The sequence below is a fragment of the Theobroma umbraticum genome, unplaced genomic scaffold, assembly GCF_002168275.2.
Source record: "Theobroma umbraticum cultivar Fairchild unplaced genomic scaffold, ASM216827v3 scaffold_20.0, whole genome shotgun sequence".
Classification (NCBI taxonomy): Eukaryota; Viridiplantae; Streptophyta; class Magnoliopsida; order Malvales; family Malvaceae; genus Theobroma; species Theobroma umbraticum.
Genome location: NW_018397266.1, coordinates 2,528,673 through 2,547,721, shown reverse-complemented (window position 1 = coordinate 2,547,721; position 19,049 = coordinate 2,528,673). Strand labels below are relative to the sequence as shown.

Sequence of the window (19,049 nt, the reverse complement as noted above, 5' to 3'; positions counted from 1 at the left end):
AAAGCTTTGAAACCATATTGAATTCCAGAAAATTTTCCAAAAAATGTACTAAAGAATTTTCAAAGAGGAAGGATGAAGAAGAAAAATTGCAACAAAGCCAATGAATTGTCAAAATAACCTCACATGTTTTTCCATTTCATTTCCAGTATTTATTTTTTAGAATAAAACTAACAAAGGCCTAGATGTAGCCTCGAGAAAGGAATTCCACAAATGATGGTGGAGCACAGAAAACTTGGCATTGTTTTCTATGCCCAACAACAACTAACAGAGGAATTAGAAAGCAAGTGACATTTGTGCCTAAAAAAAAACCCAAAAATCACAAAAGAATTATGGTAGCGTTGAGTACTTTATAACGCAATATGATTATAGATAATTTGATTGCAAGTAATTTGATTGCAAATAATATTATTGTAGAGAAAATAACATTATAGTATTTAGTATACAAGCAAAATAATAATTAAAATGTAAAAAAGATAATATTACAGCGTTTGATTTACAAATATTTTACTGGAAATATAATGTTAATTTTTAAAATTATCTCTATTTATTAAAATACAAGTTTAATATACTTATATTTTTTATTGTTAATTTTTATATAATATCATCTCTTAAATATATTTTTAATGTAATATATTTTATTTTCATTTTTTACTATAATCTTATATATTTTATTTTCATTTCTTTAATATAATTTTTTATATTATATATTCTATTTTAATCTCTTTTACCAATATTATATAAATTTTAATTTCTTATATTTTATTTTATTTTAATTTTTGATTCTTATATTATATATTTTATTTAAATATTTTTTATTTTAATTATAACATTACAAAATATTTTTAACAAGGTAATAAAATTGAAGGGTAAAAATATCTTTAAGAATATTACAAAATAAAATGTAATGTGATTGCATTGGTTTTAGATTGTGATCACATTACATCACTTGACTGTAATGTGATTATATTGCAATAGTACCTTATAGTGGTCAGTTACAAAATAAACTCTGTAATATAATTTAATTGAGTATAATACAAGAAATGTGCCCTCATTTTCTTTATACCAAACATTACCTATGTATATCAAACAGAAAAATAGAGGCATTAGATAAATGACATTAGCAAGTGCTTTCAACCTTATACAAACACCTAAAACGACACTACAAGTAACTGTTTCACACAAAAATAAAATGTGAGAAAAACGAAGTAAAATTTTGTGTTTTACAAAGTGTAATTTGGTAAACTTAAAACGATAACGTTTTGCTTTCACGGTAACCTTTTACTTCTTCAAACAACCGTTGATTCTCGCCGTACTAATTTTGTCTTTATGATGCTGCTGGTTTACCAAATTAAGATCATTTTTCCAACAAAAACCTAGTGAAATAATTCCCATTTGGACGACCCTTCCAATGCCATCTTATCCTAAACGTTCACCCAAATAGTGTGGTCTTCTAGAGTAAGCAAGTCGTTTAATAAACGTAGATAACTAGTAATCATGTTTCTCCTGTTAAAGTTGTTCTTTTGCTTCTGCTTTTACATCTGATGATGAGACCAGTGTTTATTGAAATGTTTTTATAAGGACTTGGGCATGTGGGTTTCATTGTTGTTTTTAAGTAATTTTCATAATGATTAATATTATAAAATTTTATTTATTTATGTTTTAAACTTATTTTTAAAAAATATTCAAAAAATTATGTAAAATAATTATTTAAAAATAAATAAAAAAACACAAGTATTTGCATGCAATACTCGTAACAATAAATATTAGCACTATTAAAAAATAATTATGAAAACAAAATATTATTACTAGCCAATTTGTACGATCATACCATCTTAATCTTAATCATGAAGCCTTCATCAAATTCAAATTTCACAAAATAGAATACCCAAGTCAAATAAACAAGAAATCTATCAAAATAAGAAAACAAGATATTGGTTCAGGGCCATAGAAGGATGGAATAGAATAAGAGGCAGGCCCTCTGCATTAATGAGCTGGTCTGAGACAAGTTCAAGATTGTTTTCCACATGAGATTGGAGGGGTCTAATTTTTGCCTTTTGTCATTTATGTCATGCTTCATTGAGGGCATTATTAAGAGTTTTACACACAAGTTTAGTGTAATTAATCAACGTCAAGTGTTGAATCAACGCATATGATAGATTGCTCATTCTGGAAGTAGGAGAATTTTCAGATAAGTGTATTAAAATGAATAACCAGATCCTTTCATTTGATCAATTGCCGAAACATAAAGCTCAAAGCCAGAATGCATTCAATCAATTTTTTCAAGTGGACAACTTAAACAATTGTATTGGATTTCTTGTTTCATCTTACATTTTTGAGTAGTTAGTCCCCATTTTTTATAATGGCCTCCATGTTGGAGACTTTTAAACAAGATCTTTGCTACCATTTTGATTCTCATACACATAGTTTTAAAAGATAAAAGGTTAATAAGTTTTTATTTTATTTTTTTACCCGAGCTAAATTTTGAAGGGGATAAACTCTTGATTTCAGGATTGCCACCTCTCAAAAGCAAATTGGTAAGGCAAAGTTCTAGATTATATTTCTATTATCGTTACGATTTTGATTTATTTAATTACTCATATCATGTTTATATTGATGTATATTTTTATTATATTATATTTCCACATAATATGATTGTAATCTTACACACAAATTGTCAAGTTTAGATTGACTTTGATAATTCCATCTACAGCTCGTGGAGTTCATACATAAATTATGGAATGAATGGTTAAGACGTGAGGAATGGAAGGGAGCAAGTATAAATTGTTATAACATGTTGTTCAAAGGGGAGATAGGAAACGAAGTAGGTGTTGATCAATCCATGAGTAACCCAATTTGCAAGCGAAGCCCACAAACAATCTGAACTAGTTAGGGATTGAAAGGACGCCCGAAGTCCCTAGTCGTTAAGAAAATGAAAAAATAATGAATACCTATAGCCCATAATATGGTTATTGAAATTGGAAACCCCAAACCGATCATTGTTATTCCATAAAATGGACGATTGATTGGATTCTATTCAGGTGATGACAGGGCAAAAATAAACTCTACAAAAGAGTGATGTAAATACGATAATCACATTTAAAATGAATCCTTAATTTGAGCTTAAACTCAAACCAATTATTTACTTGTATACAAATTTGCATACTATATTTGAGAGAGAGAGAGGAAAGAAATTTACTGTTGGGAATAATGGTATCCCTTTCTTTTGCTTTAGTATGTTTCTCTGTACCAGGGATTGCCCATGATGAAATCCATGGCTAATACAGTGAAAGCAAAGGGATGGGCAACCTTTCTATGGTCAGGTCAATGGCCAAAGTGAGACTACCCTTTTAGAAGGGCAATGGAGCAGCAACTCTCGAATGTGTCTCGAGTGTTGTTTGGGGGCCCATCGCGCCTTCTTTTTACCCGTGATTGCCGCTTCAGAAACGGCATCGATTAGGCATCAATTTTCACAAAAAAGAAGTCCCTAGCTCTGCCGACCAAACTTCATCACTTATAATTCTCATGTTGGCCCACCTCTCAATTCAATTAACTAAACAGCAAACGTGCTGAGACCACAAGGGGAAACTTTGCTAATTACTGCTAATGTGCGACTTGGGAAAAAGATTTGACAAATGATCTTCAATTGTAAGAGTGTAAGAATGCCAGATAAACCATGTTGATTTGCCTAAATGGTTTGGTGTAACCTCTGAGAAACAAAGTAGTACTAGCAGTAAACCAGCCATGGAAAGCAAAATGGTCACTTAGTTCTTTCCTGGAATTGTCAAATCAAAAGAGTAGTACACTTATTAAGTTTGGCTTGAAAAGAAAACAAAAGACAGCGTTGCATCTTTCCTGGATACACCCAAAAAAGAAGGAAAAACAACAGATTTCCTTTGAAACCAACCTATCAACTGAAATATGGACAAAATTGAATTCAACTTAAGTTTCTGTGAGATTAATTTTAAACTATATTAAATTGCCACTACCGTTAAAACTATCTTTTCCATGACTCTCTAACCTTTACTTAGATACCCATACATTCCCAGTGATTTATTTGCTTTGTATCAATCCCTTTCCCCCCTTTTTAATCCCTTCATCTTCAAGAATCCAACAACCTAATTCCATTAAATGAGGGTGGGACATTCAAAGGATAAGGCACATCTTCTAGACATACATCACCACGTGTGATAAATTTAATGTACGCAAGCTATCTTAAGATTTTGTGCAAGTTTGTAAGCTAAGCATTTTCCAAATGATGACAATTCAATTTTCCTACTTTCTTTCCTCTAAACTTTCGCATGTCCATAATAATAGTATAAAATTTGTATTAAAATGGTAATCGAAGTTACCATCAAAACTCTATCATCTAATCATCAACCAATCTAAAACAATGTACAATGATGACAACATTTAACCCTAAACCAAAACCCAAAGCCTTCCCTTAAGCAGAGTAGGGCATCATTTTTCATAATCCCATTCCCACTTCCCCACAAATAAATTACTATACTAATTATATAAATTAATAATGGGTAACTTCCCGCCAATCAATATACTATTTTAATTCATTTTGTCTCCGCAACCCCAAGCCCGACAAATAAAAAACCAAATATTTTACTAACTGTATATTAAAATTTCAGCTTTGTTCTTTTAACACCTTTACCTCTCTTCTTTCTTTCTTTTGATTTTTTTTTTTGTTTCTTCGAGACTTTTGATCAAACGAGTGGCACGAATAGCATTGCCAACTGAGAAATCAAGAAACATTTTCCTCTTTAGCTTCTTTGATCTTTAACTTCTTCTGGGTATCTTTTATATTGATGAGAAATTAAGGAAAGAGAAAGAAAAGCAGAGAGGAAAATGGAAGGAGCAGAGTTGGAGTTGGAGAGGAGAAGCAAGTTTTTGAACAGTTTGATTCAAAAGAAGAAGGCTATAGAGCAACAAGACCAAACTGAACGTCTCAATGTTAAAGTCAGAGCTTCTGATATGTCTTTAACTCTTCAAAACAGGGCTTTTAGATGTGCTCGAGACCAGCTTGACTCTATGCCTGGAAAGCTTGACAGTAAACGTCTAGCCCTTGCGCTTAAAAAGGTTAAAAATTTCAATCTTTGTTGTCCTTTTTTTTATGACGATTATTCTTTGTTTGGATTCTAGTTTTGATGTAAAGAATTAATGGGTTTGTTTAGATTTTTCATTTGATTGTTTTAGTTGACACAATTTTAACTTTTGCATGTAGGTAGTATTTGACAATTTTGAAGTACTTCTTTTTTTTGCATAAAGTTGGATAAATTAGTTTTTTTTTTTGGTGGTGTATTAGGGGTTTTAATTTGGTGTGTTTGTGGTAAAGAATATTGGGTGAACAAGGTTGAATGTTATAGTTGGATTTATAACTTTAGGGTGCTTGGCTGTTAGGAGTTATAGATATTAGTGGTCCTATTGAGAATTTACTGGAAGCTTTTCTACTTCTAGCTGTGCAATCCAAATTTTGTCTTCCTTTATTCAGTTCTAAGTGAAGACATTTATTCCTTTTGTGTTTTTCTCTTTTCTCTTTGTCTTTTTTTGTATTCTGTTCTACTTGTTATCCTGCTTGTAGTTGTAGATGCTCATATCAATTCCAGAGTTATATGTTACATTAAACCCCATTGCCTAACCCTTTATTCCAAGAGCATCGGCATGTAGCTTAATAGTTTTGATTCATCGATGTCATGGACACTGCTGGTCCTTCTTGTGAGGAGAGAATTGTATTCTGGAATATCTGGAATTGGAATAAGTCATAGATTATTGTAGGGTTTTTTTTTTTTTTTTGGGTTTCAAAATATTGGTGATATTATCTATTGCTATTATGAGCACAGGTACAATCTAACAGAGCTTTTTGTGTTGAATTTGATATGATTTGTCTATCCTTACTAGGTTTAAATTTGACCCTGCCTAAGTTTGTGGCAATGTACTAGACATCCTGTATATGGTGCAAGATTTATGTGCACTCTGTTGACAGAGAGACAATTGAACAAATCTCATCCTTGCAATTGCATTGATTTGTATAATTTGAAAAGGGTCTGTAAAGGACCCTTCCTTGTTAGGCACACTAAGAGTATGAAGCCTGTTACTCATGATTCTGTTGGCGATGACTCATCTAGTCATCCATACTCTGAATCTGAACTAGCATATCTAAGCCGTGCAAAGTTACTATACATATAAAACAAAACTGCAGGGATTCATCAAGCTCATCATGGTCTATAGCATTTTGTTACCTGCTGTTTAAGGCAATATTTGACGTTATTTTGGGTACACTTGCTTTTAGAATAACCTTTCATTTGACTTAACCGCTTGTGTCTCAACTTAAGGAAATAGGGTATTCAGTTCTGTCTTCAGGTCCTTTGCTGTGGAGATGGTAATTGAAGTGCTAGTAATTCTGAGTTATCAACTTGGAACTTCTCAGGATTTTAGTTTGTATAGGTTCATTTGCAACAAATGTAAACTGAAACAAAGAAAGAGAGAGAGAGTTCCGAATTTTGTTAATTGAGCATTTAGCTAAATAACAGGTGCATGCATCATCAAAGCGTCAGGTTTGAATCCCTTTTCACCCAAAATTCAAAAAAAAAAAAAAGTAATAAATATAAATATATACATATATATATTACTTAGAGAGAGAGCCCTGCATAGAATGGTAAAGTGTGTGTAAGGTTGAGCTTGTCTGATCCTTTGTTCTTATCGGTTAAATGATTGATGTTTGAATACTGTTTCTAGTTTAACGTTTTGCTTTAACCATGTAGTCTAAAATATTGTAGGGTTTAGTTATCTGGATTTATTAACATTTTACTCTAATACATAGATAGCCTATGATGAGGATCCATTGGCTTTTCAGGAATTTGACTCGACCTATGGTCCTGCTTGGCACTGCATTGTGGGAACTAGCTTTGGCTCATACGTCACTTATTCACTAGGAGGTTTCTTGTATTTTTCAATTGACAAGGTTTACATTCTTCTCTTCAAGACTGCTGTTGAGCCTTTAGACCATTGATGGTTTTCACAGATTTGTGTTCTACACGTTTCTTGTATTGGCAACAAATTTACAAGTTTCCAATTTAAAGTTACATGTACAACGACAGACTGCAAAACTGATAAACGTATGTATTGTTGGTTCTACAATTTTTATGTTGTATTGCTGAGTGCTAAAAGCATAAATGAGTGATAGGTTCTGGCAGTTTCCTTCTCTTGCAATTTTTTAAGCTTTATAGAGTAAGAGAAAGTCTGGTTTTCGCATGCCTTTGCCAGTGTCTAGGATATTGATGGTATCAAATTTTGTATAATTTTCTCAATTACATGTTCCTTCTGGGCATGTTGTCTAGAATATATATCACTTCTCCAGTAAGGAGCAATACCTTTTTAACTGGTAGGTGAAGAACCAATCCATTTTTTTATCAATACCTTGAACTACATTTGAAGATGCAAGCTTTGCAATATAGACATGTAGGTAAGAATACAACCAAATGTACCTCATCAAGACCTCTTTGATTAAAGATCTTGAACAAATCCAGAGCAAAGAATACAACCAGAAATACCTCAGCAGTTAATAGCAATACAACGACAATCCTGGCTAATCCTTGGGCTTATTTGTACAGATCCAATGACAACACATCTCTCAGAACTACTTGCTGGCCGTATGTTCAGTCGAATGTCACCATGCTAGGCTACAACTCAACTCAAGGGAGAAGCAAAATTGGGCCTATGGTGCAAGTATTTCACTATAAATAGAACCAGATTTTCTGAAAATTTTAAAAGGGTATCGAAATAAAGAAGGCAGAACACAGAGGCAGATACAAGAACATAATGATTTATCGCAGTGTGTTGACTGTATAGGACTCGTAGATACTAAACGGTCCTGCTGGAAACTTTTCTAGTTCGAGTTGTGCCTTGATGCTTTACGTTGCTATTCTTAGTTGAACCATGATTCATCGACCAAAGGCAAAGGCAAGAAACAGTTACGAATCTCGCTCGAAACCGAAGCTTAATAGATTTGATGACTTTACCTCGATATCGCTCTTTTTTCTCTGAACTCGTTCAAATTACCAAACAGAAAAACCTTTCGAGAGGCCGTGCAGTACACGCTCGAATAATACGAAGCGGCGGCTCATCTTCTTGCGTATACCTTCCAACAGCCTTATTAACTTCTACGCCAAATGCGGGGACTTGTCCAAAGCCAAATGTGTTTTTGAAAATATACAACACAAAGATGTTGTCTCATGGAACTGCCTTATCAATGGCTACTCTCAACAAGGCCCGACGATATCCTCCTTTGTCATGGAATTCTTTCAGCGAATGCGGGCAGAGAATTATTTGCCTAATGCCCACACATTCGCCGGCGTTTTCACTGCCGCGTCAAATTTGTCGGATGTTTTTAGTGGGCAGCAAGCTCATTCGCTTGTGATTAAAACCGACAGCTTTGATGATGTCTTTGTTGGGAGTTCTCTTCTTAACATGTACAGCAAATCTGGTGTTTTGGCCGAGGCTCGTAAGGTGTTTGATGAAATGCCGAAGAAGAATTCAGTTTCTTGGGCTACCATGATTTCTGGGTATGCAATGCAGAGGTCTGCTGTGGATGCTTTTGAGCTTTTCGAATTGATGCGTCAAGAAGAGGAGAAACAGAACGAGTATGCGATGTCTAGCGTCCTTAGTGCATTGGCGGATCCTGAGTTTCTTAACACTGGTAAGCAAATACATTGCTTCACGGTTAAAAATGGGCTGTTAGTGTTTTCATCTGTTGGGAATGCTCTTGTTACGATGTATGCGAAATGTGGGAGCTTGGATGATGCACTTAAGACATTTAAATTATCAGGTAATAAGAATTCAATTACATGGTCGGCAATGATCACTGGTTATGCACAAAGCGGGGACTCGTTAAAGGCTCTTAAGTTGTTCTCGAGTATGCATTTTGCTGGGATCATGCCTAGCGAGTTCACTCTTGTTGGGGTTCTTAATGCTTGTAGTGATATGGGTGCTGTTGAAGAAGGAAAGCAAGTGCATGGTTACTTGTTGAAATTGGGATATGAATTGCAAGTATACATAATGACAGCTTTGGTTGATATGTATGCAAAATGTGGTAGTACATTGGCTGCTCGGAAGGGGTTTGATTATATACAAGAACCTGACATGGTTTTGTGGACTTCCATGATTGGAGGATATGTGCAAAATGGGGAGAATGAAAAGCGATGATTTTTATGGTAGAATGCAATGAGGGGATTGTGCCTAATGAGCTTACAATGGCCAGTATCCTGAAAGCTTGTTCATGTCTTGCTGCTGGGAGCAAGAAAGCAAATCCATGCCTGTACTGTTAAGCATGGATTCGGTCTGGAAGTTCCAATTGGAAGTGCCCTTTCAACCATGTATGCCAAGTGTGGGAATCTGGAAGATGGGAACCTTGTCTTTAGGAGGATGCCACGGAGAGATGTAGTGTCATGGAATTCAATGATATCGGGACTTGCTCAGAATGGTCATGGTAATGAAGCTCTTGAACTTTTTGAGGAGATGCTGTCCGAAGGCACAGAGCCAGACTATGTGACATTTGTCAACATGCTTTCAGCTTGTAGCCACATTGGATTGGTAGAGAGAGGTTGGGCTTATTTCAACATGATCTGATAAATTTGGAATTGTTCCAAGAGTAGAGCACCATGCTTGCATGGTTGATATGCTGGGCCTCAGACTTAGAGCTAGGATAGCTAACTATGAGAGCTAAGGAATTCTATGATTATCGCTACAGATGTCAGTGCATGTACTTATGGCGTATCCTATTAAGTGCTTGTCGGAACTTCCGAAACTATGAATTGGGAGCATATGCTGGAGAGAAACTGATGGAGTTGGGCTCTCAAGAATCATCTGCTTATGTCTTATTGTCAAGTATCTATGCTGCCCTGGGCAGGTTGGAAGATGTGGAGAGGGTCAGGAGGATGATGAAACCAGAGGTGAATAAGAACCTGTTGTATGGATCGAACTTAAAGGTGGCGCGTCATTGTTTGTTGTTGGAGACCAGATGCATCCAGATATAAAAACGATACGTGAAGAGGTGCAATAAGCAAACAAATGAAAGATGAAGGCTACCAGCCTTCTTCTGAGTCAGTTTCTCCAACTTCTTATAGCGAGGAGGAACTAATTGCTGCTTGTATGTGATAATTCATTCCATTCTTTGGTCAGTCCTTGTCGACATAATTTCTACATAGTGACATAATAACATTCGGATTTATATCTTTATCAAACCGTGGCAAATGCAAACCATATTTGTTTCTCATCCTGTCTTGCAGCCTGCTAGATGTCTTTCACGATGTAAGCGGCATATCATATATACACTGCAAGGATAGAAGTGTTTTCTCATAGTCTTGATACTATGCTAAAGTAGAAATGAGCTATAGGTTCCGGTAATGTCCAGCTGCTCTTTCAGATTTTGATGTTTTAACGGCGCTCACATGCCTTTTGGCAGTGCTTGGATTCATTACTAGCCTTCACGGTTTCTAACATGTCACGTCTCTTCTATTATCTGTTACCATTTTCCCGTTAAAACATCATTATCTTCCTCAAAAAACAAGGGGACCATAGCCCGTCACTTGCCAAAACCTGCAACTGCTTCTGATTCAAGGGTTCACGTGTCCTGTGGAAGTGGGAAACAAGGGCGTTGAGAACTTTCTGAACCACGTAAATTTGTTCTAGTTACCATTTAGAACACTGTGACGACTTTGCCGTATTGATCATTCAGGTCAGAATTTGTAACGAAATTGTATATAAGTCTATCTAAGGTTTGTGCTTAGTCCATGTGATTATATAATGAATCTAGAAGCCAGTCAATAGTAAAGAAGTTGTGGATCACATATATCTGGTCGCTTATTACAGTTAAATGAAACTGGTGTTTCTTTACACTTATATATTCTCTTCCTGTCAACATCTCTTTTATTTCTAACCTTTTTCTAATTTTCGGTATGTTACTTCTTTGTTAAGGATGAAAAGTCTATAAATAATTCCATCATAAATTATTCCTACACCAAAATATTATGGAGATTGCACAAAGCAGAGAACATGCACCCCTTTCCCATAAGGAATATAATTCTGGACAAGAAGAAGAAGAAAAAGAAGCAGGTTCACCCCATGAGGCTTTGTTTCTTGTCTTGGCCTACCTTCCTTTGTTTGAGCTTCTTGCCATGAGTGAAGTTTGCATGTCTCTGAGAGATGCAGTGGAAAAGGATATACTGCCTTGGCTAAACATAATTGTTGAAAGCACTTTGAACCTGCGTTGCTGCCTGATGAGGATTCTGATGAAAGTTGCTTCGAAGGCAAAGAGGCTAAGAACCTGGCTAATCAACTGTGCCTGGATTAGTGATAGAGGGCTCTACAAAGGGTAATTGACAAAAATCCTTTATCAACAAGGTATGAAAACTTTAAGAAAGTTTCTATTTCTATTGTGCCCTCTGTTTCTTTTCCGACGACTAATGTTAGAATAGCTCCTACCTGCTTTAAAGTTCTATTACCTAGACACAGCCTGATCATGTTTCCTTTCCTTTAGTATATAGAATGGATAGGATTTCTTGGCTAGGAATTAATCCACTTGTCTTATGTGGTGGGATCAAAAACTTGACCAAACCAGACCGTCCCTCAGACAATAGTGTACCAGTTCAAGCCCGCAATGTCTTATACTTGAATCTTAGAACTTGCACAGCACGTATCAATAAAAGCCTTAGCTTAATTTCTATCCGAAGGATCGATGCACTATATATTAAGGAGTTTGACTGTATTCCAATTCAGAGTTAGTTTTGTTTTGTTTTGTTTGGTCATGATATCGGCTCATATGCATATTTCACTATGATTCAGTTGTACGTACCAGGTTGCACTGGCTTAACCCCTAATGGAGTAATAAGGGCTGTTCAGAAGCTATCCGAGCACCACCACAGCCTAAAACGCCTGCAGGTGAATGGCATCTACAACATGAAGAAAGAACACCTGGAAACTCTTCACCATTACCTGCTAACAAACCAAACAAAGCAGCAGGTTCAGCAAAAGCAACGGCCTCTCCTATATCATAATTTCAGAAAGTTTCTAGCATATAGATGGGAAGAATTTGGCAGAATCATTGATGTGGAAATCTGTCCCAGGTGCAGTGAAGCAAGGATGGTTTTTGATTGTCCTAGGGAGGAATGCAGAAGCAAGAGAGAGAAATATTCACTGATTGATTGTAGGATGTGCAAGTTCTGCATTCCAAGGTGTGAAGAATGTGGTAGGTGTGTCAAACCTGAAGACTTGGAAGTGGCTGTTTGCACTGATACTCTGTGCTCAGATTGTTGGTTTCAGCTTTCTAAATGTAATTTTTGTAACAAGCCATGTTGTGGGCAACATGCAGACCTGCAGATTAGTTCCAGTGGCTCAAGTGGGTGGATATGCGGTGTTTGCCATGATCAATTCCTGACAGGTTCAGATGATGTTGGGCAATGATTTTTCTTGCATGCCATTATTTTTTGAGGCATACGATTGATAAATTAATGGAATTGTGGCTATTTTATATGTTTTTATTTATACATAAACCACAATCTTGCGATAAAGTCTTCTGTTTTTTATCTTTTAATTTTCTAATATTCTAAAAACAAATATTAACCCATGATTTCTTTAAAAAAATTGTTCATATTTTTCTTTTTTGTTTTTTATTTGAGTTTCCTTTCACTTCCCATTTAAAAATTCATTATTTCATTTAAGCTAAATATTTTGGTAAATGCAATTTTGGTATTAAATGCTTATATACAATTTAAATCATCAGTTGCAGCTTAGATAAATGATTTTTATAAAAAAAAAATTATACAAGCTTTCAATTATAGTGAGAATTGGGATTGGGGAAGAACCAACTTGCCCGCATTTGACTGATTTAATAAATATTTGAGTAAAATATCAAAATTTTTTTAAATTTTAATCATAACTCTACATAAATTTATTAATATTCAGACTGAACCATTCATCTCAAAAAAATATCTTTCACTGTTAGTAATCAATAATTAATAATTTTATTAAATTTGATGATATAATAATATTTTTAAATAATTTTACTTTTTATTAATTTTTAGAATTATCACACTCTATAAATTATAACTTTTTAATTTTAAAATTTTCTCTCTTACACAAAATTTTCTTTCTGACTGACCACTCCATGACTGGATTTGACCGAGAAGCACCAACGCCCCCCAGTATTCCCCTGGAAAGTGTTGATCTAAAACGTACTCCCTCGTGAAGAAGAACATCTACCCTCCCCCTAGAGAGATCTCATCAAATCTAACATTTCACGATTAAATTTGACTACAAGGTAACTAATTAGTGTAAAATATTTTAACCATGTTACATTTATCCGTTAATACCGTTTGCACATTTGAGATAAACTTTTTATTTTAAATGTTAATAAACTCGTGTGAAATTATAATTAAAACTTAAAAAGTCAAGATATTGTACCATAAATATTTTGACCTCCATATTTAAAAAGATTTAAAGAATACCTCAACGAGATATCTTGATGAATAATACTTTAAACCACAAATCAAAAAGGACACTGCAAATCCAGTATAAAGAATACAAGCCCAACCTCAACAAGATAGCTACACCTACACAGCAACAATTTTGAATAATCCTTCGGCTTGTTTGTACAAAATCCAATGACAATGAACCCAACTCATCTTAAATCTACTTGCTATCCATATGTTCAGTCAAATTTGCCACCCTGCAACTCAACTCCTCTAGGAGAAACAAAACTGGGTATGCTGCAAATATTCCAACAGAAATGGAATCCAATTTCCCGAAATTTAAATTTTTCAATGGTGTTAAAGACCGAAGGGCAAATACAAACAAGTTCTACAAGAAAACAGCACTCATAAGTAAAACAGCTATTATCACAGAGGTTGTGAAAGAACCAGTTCCATAGGAATATTGTGATGCGCAGCCTGAACTTGTGGAGTTTGACGAAGGAGCCAGTGATGTGCCATTGGTTATGGTGCCGTTTTTTCCAATACTACAAAAAAAATTATAAAGTCGTGTCAGCAGATTTCCATATGGCCATCATATATGCATCATAATCTCGCTTGAAGAACAAGTAGTAATATTTAGAAGCATCGGTGCATACCTTCCAGGAAATATACAGGAACCATGACCTGCACCAATGGACAACATTAGCGAGTTATAGGTGCTGCTAAAAAAAAAAACATTACCTGCTAACTTCCTTCACATGCCTCTTCTTTTTGATGTGAGAAATGATAGAATGCAATCTAGTAATTATGTTCTCAGCTAAAAATTGAATAACACCACAGGTCCATCATGTTATTGTACTTTGAATGTTAAATAAAAGCAACCTCAATTTATTCCAATTAGACTCAGAGTTTCCACCATGTACCATCAAGACTTTTGGTAGCATTAACTGCTAATGTTGTCAGCTCATCAGTTCTCAAAATAAAATAATAAAATGAAAAAAATTCTAATAACTAGGGTCTTATAAGAACCAATATCATAGTCACTTACTTGGATCAGTTGTAGTGATGGTAGCCACCCCCTTGAAATCACAGGTCCCAGGAGACTTGGCCATCTGCTGGAAATACGCATTGAAAGCATATGTTGAATGGGAAACCACATTATCAGGCTCATAACATGGATGCCCCTGCAACAAAGGTGAGCACTCAACTTTCCCTGGTCCACAAGCCCAATCAAGTGCTGCCTGTAACATCTTCGGATCAGCACCCTCCTTTGCAACACAGAAAGTTTGGTTTGTAGTGTCATTCGCCAACACGGTACCAGCACCTGTCAAGTGTAAGATATAAACTGGTATACCATTGGCATCAAATAGCCCCCAATTTTTTTCTGAAACTGACCCAGGTCTCAAATCCTCATTGTAAAGCTCATAGATGTAAGTACTAACTGCAATCCTGGGGTGTTTAGGGGTTCCGGTGTTGTTAAGAACATGCCTGATCAAGTTACTGTTGTATGTATTAGCATTTTCAAGTGTTGCATCAGGCTCAGATGAATCACCCTTAGAAGACCAACCAGTCTCAGTCACTACAATTGGAATTTTGGTGAAGTTTAAATAAGACATTGCAAAATATGCTGCATCAACAACAGCATCAAAGACATTAGTGTAATGCAAGAGTGTGTTAGCATCCACAGCTTCTTTATTAGGAGGGAGAGGACGGAAAAGAGCATAGTCCAATGGGATCACTCCATTTGATTGCATGTAATCATAATATGGATATACATTGAGCATGAGGTACGACCCTGTAGACTGCAAAAATTTTAGCAATGGAACCATGACTGGGTCCCATGAGCGATTAAAGAAAGCTTGAGAAGGTGGAAAAGAGTCCAGAATAATTGAAGAAGAATGTGGAGTAGAGACTTTGATTTCACCATCAAGATTAGAAGCAACAAGGGCAGAGTGGATAAACTTTAAGGCAGAAACAAGGACTGGAGCAGCATTTGGGAGTGCAGTTAGAACTTCAGATCCAACAGCTATTGCCGTGATGTTGGTAGCAGGGACATGGGCTATAACATTGCGAGCCACCCAGTTGGCGGCAGTGGCATTTGACTGACCAATGCCAAGGAGTTGGTCATTGGGGACAGAGACAGTCACCTGGATGCCTGTGTTGGCAAGTGCAAGGAGCATGGCTCGATCAGCATCATAAAGCCTGACATATTTGATACTTTGAGCCTTGAGAAGGGCCACCACTTGAGTAGGGCTGGGCATGTCAGATAAGTCTGTACCAATGTTCACACCAACAAAGGCATCTGCAGAGAGTGATCCACAGGCAGATGTTAAGAAAAGTGTCCGATCCACGAAATAAGAAAGGTCTTCAATCTTGATAAGGATTGACAATGTCCAATAACCACAGCAATTGCATAAAAAATCACTGTGTATGCCAACAATAGGCTAAACCAAAGGAAATTTATATAATTAAAGCACATAGAAAAATAGGGAGAAGAAGAAAAGAATGCAAGTTGCAAATATGATTTAAACAACTAAGATGCAGAAATTTAATTATCATTAACTCAATTAATTACAGAGAAATGCAGTTCCATCCAAAAGAAACATTGTTGATCATATCATTAGCCTTCATCAGTAGATGTTAAATTTCATAGGGAACACCAGATTAAGGGTTCAAACTTCAAAGTAGCTTCAAATGGTCAGTTTGATGACAAAATATAGCTGCTTATCAGTATAAGTTCAAAACGTAGCTCTGGGTTAATCATAGCACCAAGACATTAGAAAATCTATCTTCTCTTGCAAAGCTCCAATGTAGGATAATAATTCAAATATCTTTCTGGCTAGATCTGGTTTTCTCTGTATTCCTCTTCTGTCTGGGACATACAAGACAGTACAACAAAAGTAGTAAAAACTATTATGGGCATCTATGGCCAGTGATAACTAAAGAGGAAAAAGATTGATGAAGCAAACAGATTTTATAAATCCTATAAACATTATAATGGCACAATAATGCAGTAGCATCACTGCATTAGGGAACACTTCATCAAGAATAACAGTTCAATCCTTCCATTTAGCAGGATAGAAACTTTTAAAACTGGGAATCTTTAATTTCTTTCAGCTAATCATTTCAGCCCCTAGAAGGATTTCATCACATTCAAGCAGCATCTTTGAGGCTTCTACTTAAAGTTGAAGGTCAGTTCCACACTTCAAATAGATAAAGATCAATTTCATCAATTCATTTTACTTTAGGACAAATATAATCTCTTAATACAATCCCATAATCCCATTCAGCAGTAAGTTTTGACTCAAAGGTTCCAAAGTCATTTTCAAGTGGTTGCTTTCTTAGTAGAAGCAGAGAAACAGAAGCAAACTGTTATACTTGGAACAAAAATGTATAATTAAATAAGAGTAGCTGGAAGGTGGGTAAAATATCACATCAGATAAGCAGCACAACACTCCCATACTTGTTCATTTCTCGAGGCTCCGATTGAAAGCTAACATCAGCTAAACTATGTAGCTTTGATATGGCATATTATAATAATTTTTTTTTCAGTATAATTCTCTTAACAATTTAAGTCCACATAGAAGGAGACATCAGACATGACATGGCATCACCATCCATCATAAATAATACTAAAGCACATGAATTGATTACTCACTTGACCACTAGAACACCCAACCGTTGGATCTGTACCCAAGATTCTATATTAAAAGTAGTTCATTATAAAAAACGGTTCAGGGAGGTGATGGGTCTCAGCATAAAATATACGGGACCAACTACGCAGGATGTTGTCTTTCTACCATTAAGATGACAATGCTACCCTCCAATGTACATTTCCTAGGATGCCAATACCTCCCTTCCATAAGGTTGTTTTGGTCCTACAAAATATTCTGTGGAAATGTAGTTTAGAAAGGTAAAGGACGCCACATGAGCTGGGACGCATTACAGTTGAGATTCCCATTAAAGATGCGGAGAGGGAAGATGAGACGAGTTTCCAACAAAGGAAAAGACTTTCCTACAGAGGTTCCTGCTTTGACAGGAACAGAGTTAATACCCAAAGGGAAAGACCATTCTCTCTCTGTCTCTCTCTAACCATCATAATTTCCAGTTTCCGCAGAAAAGTTTATGATAAAAAAAAGGTAAAGTAAGATTGTGATTTCAAACAACACAACGAGATTAATGGCCCACAGAACCAAACAAGAAAATCCAAATGACAACACTTATAGTCAGCTCAAATTTTAAAAATCCAAAATTTGTACTGCCATTCAACTTAACTGGAAAACAGAGACAATAGCAAAAGATGTGAAATAGTAGTTTTAGTACCCACAAAATGTAGAGACCAATTTTATACAGAAACATATTAATGCACACAATGAAACATCAAATGCAGAAGTAAGAAAGTACAAAGAGAGACTATATTGACAGAACCAGGAGGCAAAGAGAAAGCTTACTCAAAACACCGAAAATAAAAACACAACCCATCACTGAAAGAACAAATGAAAAGAGAAATAGCAATGAGTTACAGAGAAACTACAAGGAGAAAACATAGTTTTTACAAAGATAAGCAGCGATACCCACAAAAATAAGCATATAAAAAACAGCTGAGCCTAAGGGTAGTAACTATAGCTTCAAAGAAACTTACCCTCATCACCAGCAACAGCAGAGACAAGTAAAAGCAAAAGCAGCGGGAAAATAGCCATTTGAGTAAGTAAAGCTTCAATCTTTCAAAACCATACAAAGCTATTCAGTTCAGTCACAAAAGAACCCACCAAAAAACAAAACGAAGATAGATGAGGGAAGAGACAGACAAAGTGAGAGAGAGAGAAAAGGGAGCTGCTTTTGAGGTTTGGAAGTAGAAATAGAAACAAGTGCTGAACTGGAACACTAAGGAGAGAGAGAGGGGTGGGGGGGTTTAGTTTAGTTGTAAAGAAGGAGAGGTTTTTGTTACTTTGTGCCAATTAAAGTTCTAGTACTAGCCTAGATAGATTGATCAGATTTTTTGTGTCAGAAATCCAACGGTCCAGATTTAATTGCTGTGTACTGTAAGAATGAAGGCCTACCACAGCAGAGTACCAATCTGGCTCTCAATTTTCTTTAATCTTTTTTTTTTTTTTGGCTACTCGAAGTGTTTTTAAAAGATTTATGTGTTCGTGCTGTTTGTGTTGTGTTTTTTTGGGTCAGTGTTATTGCAGAGTAGAGTCACAGTCTACGAGGAGAGTACTGTGTCATTGCTGACGTGGCGTGGTAGATTGGACTCAACGGTCACTATCCGGCAGATCTTTCATTTATTTCTTTTTTTTCCCTCCTTTAATAATTCTCTGTTTTTTAATTTGTTTGCTTCTGTAACTGGGAAAAACCCCATTGAGAGGAGCATTGGCTAAACGGGACAGCAACCAATATACCTTTTGCAGCTGTTTGGTTGCCGAGAAAATTCTGTTTACAATATATGCCATTGCCACTTGCCAGCCTACTTGGGTAATGTATATTATTTGTGGCAATCCCATTACTGTGAAATATCACATGAATTATTGGAGAGATTTTCTGTTTTAATGGTATTGCTATTTATGTGGGAGGGGCTAG

The 19,049-nt window shown here is 35.6% G+C and overlaps 4 protein-coding genes across 4 annotated transcripts; 3 read left to right on the top strand and 1 right to left on the bottom strand.

Moving 5' to 3' along the window:
* Window positions 1-4,374: 4,374 nt before the first annotated feature.
* On the top strand, window positions 4,375-7,201 carry LOC110423126 (Dynein light chain type 1 family protein). The gene is made up of 2 exons (XM_021437265.2): window positions 4,375-5,085; window positions 6,860-7,201. The coding sequence occupies exons 1-2, from the start codon at window positions 4,855-4,857 to the stop codon at window positions 7,013-7,015; spliced, it is 387 nt and encodes a 128-aa protein (XP_021292940.1). The 5' UTR covers window positions 4,375-4,854; the 3' UTR covers window positions 7,016-7,201.
* Window positions 7,202-7,397: 196 nt separating this feature from the next.
* LOC110423150 (pentatricopeptide repeat-containing protein At2g33680-like) lies at window positions 7,398-10,210 on the top strand. Its single transcript, XM_021437297.2, is given in 10 exon segments — window positions 7,398-7,468; window positions 7,617-8,141; window positions 8,144-9,203; window positions 9,205-9,225; window positions 9,227-9,301; window positions 9,303-9,623; window positions 9,625-9,697; window positions 9,699-9,963; window positions 9,966-10,055; window positions 10,058-10,210. Coding segments are annotated over 9 exon segments (2,133 nt in total). The 5' UTR covers window positions 7,398-7,468; window positions 7,617-8,014; the 3' UTR covers window positions 10,159-10,210.
* Window positions 10,211-11,005: 795 nt separating this feature from the next.
* On the top strand, window positions 11,006-12,563 carry MEE11 (RNI-like superfamily protein). Its single transcript, XM_089784634.1, is given in 3 exon segments — window positions 11,006-11,363; window positions 11,366-11,422; window positions 11,845-12,563. Coding segments are annotated over 3 exon segments (1,008 nt in total). The 5' UTR covers window positions 11,006-11,030; the 3' UTR covers window positions 12,463-12,563.
* A 920-nt stretch (window positions 12,564-13,483) lies between these two features.
* LOC110423649 (O-Glycosyl hydrolases family 17 protein) lies at window positions 13,484-18,384 on the bottom strand. The gene is made up of 4 exons (XM_021437937.2): window positions 18,112-18,384; window positions 14,518-15,771; window positions 14,126-14,153; window positions 13,484-14,014 (listed from the first exon to the last, which is right to left on the bottom strand). The coding sequence occupies exons 1-4, from the start codon at window positions 18,167-18,169 to the stop codon at window positions 13,858-13,860; spliced, it is 1,497 nt and encodes a 498-aa protein (XP_021293612.1). The 5' UTR covers window positions 18,170-18,384; the 3' UTR covers window positions 13,484-13,857.
* Window positions 18,385-19,049: the final 665 nt, after the last annotated feature.